This window comes from Salvia hispanica, chromosome 2 (assembly GCF_029641045.1).
Source record: "Salvia hispanica isolate PSC_SH4W2 chromosome 2, Shi_PSC_v1, whole genome shotgun sequence".
NCBI lineage: Eukaryota > Viridiplantae > Streptophyta > Magnoliopsida > Lamiales > Lamiaceae > Salvia > Salvia hispanica.
This window is the reverse complement of record NC_142693.1, coordinates 7153382-7160456: the sequence shown is the minus strand read 5'-3', so window position 1 is coordinate 7160456 and position 7075 is coordinate 7153382. Positions and strand designations below refer to the sequence as shown.

General features: G+C 38.6%; 1 protein-coding gene across 1 annotated transcript; it reads left to right on the top strand.

The window, feature by feature from the left end:
- Nucleotides 1–2895: 2895 nt before the first annotated feature.
- LOC125208455 (uncharacterized) lies at nt 2896–4480 on the top strand. Its single transcript, XM_048108080.1, has 5 exons — nt 2896–2984; nt 3224–3385; nt 3549–3638; nt 3746–4048; nt 4233–4480. The coding sequence occupies exons 1-4, from the start codon at nt 2958–2960 to the stop codon at nt 4025–4027; spliced, it is 561 nt and encodes a 186-aa protein (XP_047964037.1). The 5' UTR covers nt 2896–2957; the 3' UTR covers nt 4028–4048; nt 4233–4480.
- The last annotated feature ends 2595 nt before the right edge of the window (nt 4481–7075 follow it).

Sequence of the window (7075 nt, the reverse complement as noted above, 5' to 3'; positions counted from 1 at the left end):
AGATGAACTTGCCCACCTTCCAGATTGAAAGCCCGCTTTCATAAACTGTCAGGGAGAAAGAAAATAACAAAAAATTAGAATATTTACAACAAATCCTTAATAACAACAAACGCCATCCATCCCCGGCAACGGCGCCACTTGAAGCTACGTGTGGATGTGACAGTACAAGTGTGGTGTGTGTGCAGTGTTGCGATATTCAAATAAGGCAGGTTCCCCAGATCCAGCAAGTCCACTAGATCACTTGGTCTAGGAACTCATAGGTTGTGCGGAATCCCGGTCGTCGGACACACAAGTACTTCCCCGCTTCAAAAACCCTCAACCACTTTACTAAACCTAGTATAGGGAAGTAGGGATCGATCCCACAGAGAAGGATGCGTAAGAATCGTAATCAAGGATTTGGGAGTATTTTTGGTGTTGGCTGCTGCCACACATTTTCTTGGGTTGAGGAAAAATTAAAATTAACTTGACTTGGGAATATTAGAAAGAAACTTAACCTAACAGCTAGACCTAGGAAATAATTCTACGATGGGACCACATCTAAGAAAAAGCAGAGTACGACTGGAAAGTGGCAGAATAACTAACTCTAGTACTAACTGACAGTGACATCGTCTTCTACAACCAAATTCGCATAAAACTTCTTGAGAAAACACATAAGCAAATCAAAAACAGAGCTACTAACTTGGAATCAAATCTATGCATAAATAACGAAGAACTTACAGATCTGCATACCTAGACGAAGGGAAATAGAAAACAAAGGAAATAAAACAAGTCTATCCACTACTGTTTCTTTCACACGCCAAAACCAACTTCAGACGCTAAATCCACTCCGGATCCAAGCGTCCGACACGGACTCCAAACAGAAGAAATTCTCCATCACGTCAGATTTAAAAATTTAAGCTCCGAACACTCAATCAACCACAGATCTATCACCCAATTCCACATCAAACACCTCAATAACGAAATAAACAGAGATCGGCATAGCAATTTAAGAATTACGCTAACAGTAGAGAGATCTAAGCAAAAGTAACTTGAAATTAAACAGCTAAACTTAGATCCATGAGCGATAAGCAGTTAAACATCATCAACATCAAAGTCGACTCCCAAAAGTGAAGTTCGACGGTGGAAACTAGCAAAAACAGCTGAAATTAAAACAAATGTATCTTCGCCCTCACTGGGACGGTGTTACCAAACTCGAGATCTTTAGAAAGTACCCCCCCTATCACGATTATCCCCCAGAATGTTTCCCAAGTGTGTGTAATGTATGAGCTAAGAAGAGTGAAAAACTATATCCGTTACGCTGCATGCTCCTCTCTATTTATAGGCGCTTTAGTGGGTCCAGCGAGGTATTGATAATGACTTTGTTGCCCTCAGCTGTAGACTCCCCCGTCACGCCAATTTTTCCTTGTAAATCCTGCTCATTTCGTCCTTTTCTCTCGCTAGACCATCTCCTTCATTACTTCCTTGATCTAGCGATTTTCTTCGCACACCTGGCTTAGGAAACGTGTTAGACCCAACAATTTATAACATTTTTTTGCACATTACTGATGCATGAAATTAGCCTTATCAAAGTGATAAATAAATATTTCATTAGTAGGTGTTTCAAATTAGATGGGGAAAAAGAAATTAAATGAATCGGATTTAATCAGTCATTCTTACATTAATTTAGAAGAAGAAAAGTAGTTAATATATCAATTGAGTTTATTTTATTTTGGTTTTCATTTTTTTCGCTAATCCAATTTCAATTCAGATACTCCTAAACTAATTAGAAATGATTTTTCATTTACAACTGTGATGACTGAACTTATTAGATACTCCCTCCGTTCCACTCACATTTTATTATAAAACTAATATAAAAAATAGGGCCCACATTTCAATATCATTTTTCACCAATTTTTCTTTATTGTTAAAACTCGTGCCGAACTCAACTGGGACTCCTAACATGGGACGGAGGGAGTAGAAAAGAAATATTTGATCAACTAAATAAAAGTTATATAAATGAGTTTTACCATGAAAAAACAAGTTTATTCTAACTTTATACATCAAAAAATCAATTTAATATTAGATTGTTAAGTTTAATGTAAAATTGATTTTAACGACAAGTAATAAAGATTGTTGAGGCAATAATTGTTAACTACCAACTAACGACAAAGATTATTGTAACTTTATCGACAAATAATAAATATGATTGTCAACTAACGACAAAGATTATTGCCACAAACAATTTTGTTCAACGGCCAAAAGACGACAAAGATCCTTGCAAGTTATAGAATTATTCTATTACCAAATATTAAATTTCACATTTAATTTCAAAAGGTACCCGTGTTTATTGAATATTTGACAAATATCAACTAACGACAAAGATCATCAACGACCGACAGATGAAAAATATAGTTATAAATTACGAAAATAAGAGTTTTGCCATGAAAAAGCGTAGTTTAATTTAAATACATATTATTATTTTACAAAATAAAGAATATAAAGTTAGATTAACGGTTTGTTTTTAACCATAAACTAACAACAAAGATCGTCGCGATAACTACAATGCAACGACTTACATACGACAAATATCGTAAGCTACATAACAAGAGTTTCACCATGTAAAAAAAAAGCTTTGTTTATATTTTGGTCATATTTAATTACACTTTCACCAAATAATAAATTTAAAAGTACTCCGTAAAGAGAATCGTTTGACTTTTTAGGTCATAATTAGTTACATTTCATCGAATAATAAAATCTGAAATAAATAAGAACCCTGTCTTTTCCGTAAATAGAATCGTTTGACATTTTGTTAAAGAAGGTGCTTTTTCCATCGTAATTAAAGATTTTAATTTTTGGCAAATGCTATCTATAAATAGCCTCTCAACTCACACACATTTCACTCATCTCTCTCTGTCTCAACTGCTATCTTCATTCTTCTTTGCCTCTTCTCTCTCAAATAGCTCACTTTCTTCAAGGAAATGGCATCATCCAATTCCAGTGAAGATGTAAGCGCCTCTCTCTCTCTCTCTCACACACACATATACTTATGTGCATTTTAATTTTAGGGTTTAACTAGAATTTCTAATTTATTTGTATAATATTATTTTTAATAAATTTGTATAGAATGGTAATTTTATACTTGATATACATCTGGTTAATTTCATTTTTCTGGAAATGGTTAGCTTCTACATAAACAAAGCTTGTATATATTTTCTCTCAGAATTTTGGTACTTATTTATTATAGGAGGAAGATGTTGTAAGAAGGGCTAGAAATCTCACGAGAGCCACTGAGGGAGAAGTCTACCCGAACATCGACAATCGAAGCAACCTTATGATCGCACAACGATTACAAGTCATGTGGCTAGTCCAGCTTCGCGAGCGTAATGAGTCTCAAAAGATGGAGAAGGTAAGGAATTTATCTCAAAATCATCCGATAATATATTAACTCGTGAAACTTATATATCGGTTCAGATATCTCTATATATGTAGTTGTGACTACAAAATATTTTATAAAAACACACACACACTCACACTCATGTGTATTTTAATTTTGGGATCTTATTTTGCAGAGTCCACAAATGGAATGGCATGACGAGGACCAATGCTTCAAGATCGATGGTGTCCTCTCCCCTATGCCTCTACATGAGAAGCCTCCTTTTGTTAGTTTCATTCCCTCATTCATAATAATAATATTATTATTATTTTATTTTTTTTACATAAAAAATTTTTGCTAGCTTATTTTAATTTCTGGTTCGTGTCAATGTAGCTATCCGTAATCAAGAGAGATCAAAATGAAGAGATCATACTCAAAAAAGAGGAGAATAATGACATGGAGGAGCCCTACATATCAAGGGCTTACGTCCTCAGCCTTCTCAAGCAAACAATCATGACAGAGAGAGAATCACCACCTCAAGCGCCTAAGAAAGTGTGGAGACGCCTTCAGGAGGATATTGTGAGCTCTCCATTCAACGAGGAAATGGTGGAGTTTCTGGCGTGGTTAAATGATGAGGAGAGCGAAAATGGTGGAGTTTCCGGCAGTGTGTTGTAGCTCTTCAACAGCGTTGCCATGGTAACAATTTTTTTAAAAAAAAAATGCATAAAAAATATTATCTTCATTTCAATAAAATAGACTTATTTTAAGAGGATTTTAATATATAATTATTAAAATAAAGGAGAAATATAATGAAAAAAATCTTTGAAATCGTATACATCTCTGATCTCATGTTGCTAATTTTGGGATCTTATTTTTGTAGATTCTGGAAATGGAATGGGATGAGGAGGACCAATTCATTCAAGATCAATCATGTCCTCTTTCATATACCTCATTTTAGCATAGGCGTTATGTTTATTTTCATAAAATTGTGTGTGTAGGAACTACGATATGGGATCCCTCATTCTTAGCATAGTTATTATGTTTAGTTTCATAAAATTGTGAATGTTGGAACTATTATATGGGATCCCATTTATAAGCAAAGTCAAATGATTCTCTTTGTATAGAGCGGTAGAGATCCATGATAAAGTAGAGATCCCATTTATAAGATCCCATTTATAAGCAAAGCATGTTTTAGGTTTCAATATTCTTAAAGCATGATTAATTCAAGTTATGAGCATGATACATGTAAAAATTACGCGAATAGATTTTGTCTAAATAATCTGCTAAATGGATCTGATTATTATGTGATTTATTGGTGTGATTAATAATTGTTAAATTATGTTAATCCATGCAAAACACCACTTCCGCTGCCAGTTCCATCAATTGGTATCAGAGCCAGTCTTTGGCTCTGATTATTTGGATTTAAATTTCGCGAATTTCATGTATGCATGTGTTATTTGATTTCGTAGCATGTTCTTATTTTATTCTTTATAATTATGCATGATGAACTCAAGAACATTCGAATCAATAGAACTTGAATTATTTGAACGCACGAGATGTGCGATTCGTCGGCGCTTGCGCCGGGACGAATCGCGCTACATGCGATCGAAGAGGGTTGTCGAATTGAGTGGGAGCCGAGGGTCGACGGTGATGGGGCGACGCGCTGGCGAGCGTGGGCTCGTCCGCGCCGCCGGCCAAGACCGCGAAACCCTAGGCGGCACCCGGTGCGAATCGACGGTGGTGGAGAGCGAACTAGCTCGCTGCTCGTCCGAGAGCAGCGGCTTCTCTCTGCCGCGACGAACCCTAACCCTAGTCGTCTAGCCCTAGCGGCGCATGACCTAGAGTAGCCACGACGAGAACGGCGGTTGCTGGTTCGCGCGAGGCCGCCTGAGCAGTGGGAGCTCGCCGGAGCTACGCGGCCATCCCTGCGTTGACGAAGACCGGGGGAGTGTCTCGGCGGTTTTACGCTGGGAGAGAGGGAGGAGGAAGCAGCGCCCCTTCGGGCGCGGGCTGCCGGCGGCGGTCGGGCGGCGAATTCGCCTCCCCGGCGAGCGTCTCTGGGGGATGTCTTCAAATCTTCGTCGTGTTGATTCGTGCAAACCTCAAATCACAAGATACTGACGAAAGATTATTTTGATGATTATTTAATTCATAAATTAAAAGATATCATTAAAAATAATATTATTTAATGAAATAAAATATTTTGGGAAGATTTCCCTAGATTTTAGGAATATTTTGATTATTTTCTATATCTATGAATATTTTATATCCTAGATGATATAGAGTAATGAGTAATGAGTAATTATCCATTGTGTTTAATTCTTTATTGGGATAGATTTTTATCTTTCTACTCCATGAGTTAATGTTTAAACATTATATTATGTGATTTGTTTCAAATTTTTTATGCTTTAATGTTAATTTGTATAGATTTTTAATTCTCAAATAACTAAATTGTTCCTCATATTATTCATTGTTAATATTGATTCTAATTTTATTTAATTACTTTGAAATTGAAAATTAATATTTTAAAAATATACTTTAATAATATATTTTAAAAATTAATATCGATTCTAATTTTTAATTCTCTAATATTTTTATTCACTGCATCGCTCCTTGTACACTGTGGCCCATTTCTGATCGTCGAACTGCTTCATCGACTCCAACAGTTCCTTAGTCAGCCACACCTCTGGGCGTCCTGGAATAAACTCCTCTTCAGATTCTTCAGCTTCAGAATTTGGTTCAGGAGTAGGCTTGTCCTGTTCCTCGGTCGAGGGAACGTCAGTCACTGGGGAAAGGGTCTCCTCAACCTCCTTTCCTCAGACGGGGTCGCCGCTGCCTTTCCTTTCCTTGCCCTTTCCTTGGTCAGGCGACGTTCCTCCGCCTCTTCCGCGTCTGTCCCTCGAGCAGGGAACTCCTCCTTCTCAGCATAAACCAAGTCATCAACCTCGTCGAGGAGACTCTTCCTGGCTAGTCTCCTTTCTGCCCTCTTGTCCACATGGGGATCACTCTCCTCTTGGTCATCCACTAGGTCCACGATCAGATTTAGCCCTTCCTCTGCGGGCTCCGGTACTCCAGTAATATGTAGATATGTCTCTTCCACAAGTTTTCCCGGGGTTTCCCCCACATCATCCACCATCGGGTCGCCCCCTCAATATAAACGGGGGTTTCCCCCCTGACATCACTCGGGGTCTCCCCCTCTTCCATGAGTTCAAGGGTCGCACCCCTGAAATCCATCGGGGTTTCATCCCCAGTCTCCATAGGGGTTTCCCCCTCAAAACTACCAATGTTTGAACAGGGGTTTCCCCCTCAGCAACTTCTACCACCACAGGGGTTTCCTCCTCCACATCGTCTTCCATAACAGGGGTTTCCCTCTCACCATCTTTCTCACCCTCAGAGTTAGGGTTTCCGTTACCTTGTCGTTCGGTCTCCACCTCCGTTTCGCTGTTCTTCTGCCCACCATCTACCGGACGTTCATGTGTTGCCTCTTCTGTATCCGCATCTCGTGAAGCGGTTTCTGCTTGTTGAGATCCAGAATCTTGAGGCCTTTCTTCTTGGAGAACTGTTGGTTGCGCCGCCGAATCCTCTGGAATCGTCAGTGGTGGTGTGGCCGGCGCGGGTGTCATTAGGCTAGCGGAGAATAGAGCGTAGACTTCCTTCGCTTTCTCGACGCTACCTAATTTTTGTGTCAATTCTGCTAACAGAACTGCGTCATACGCCGTTGGC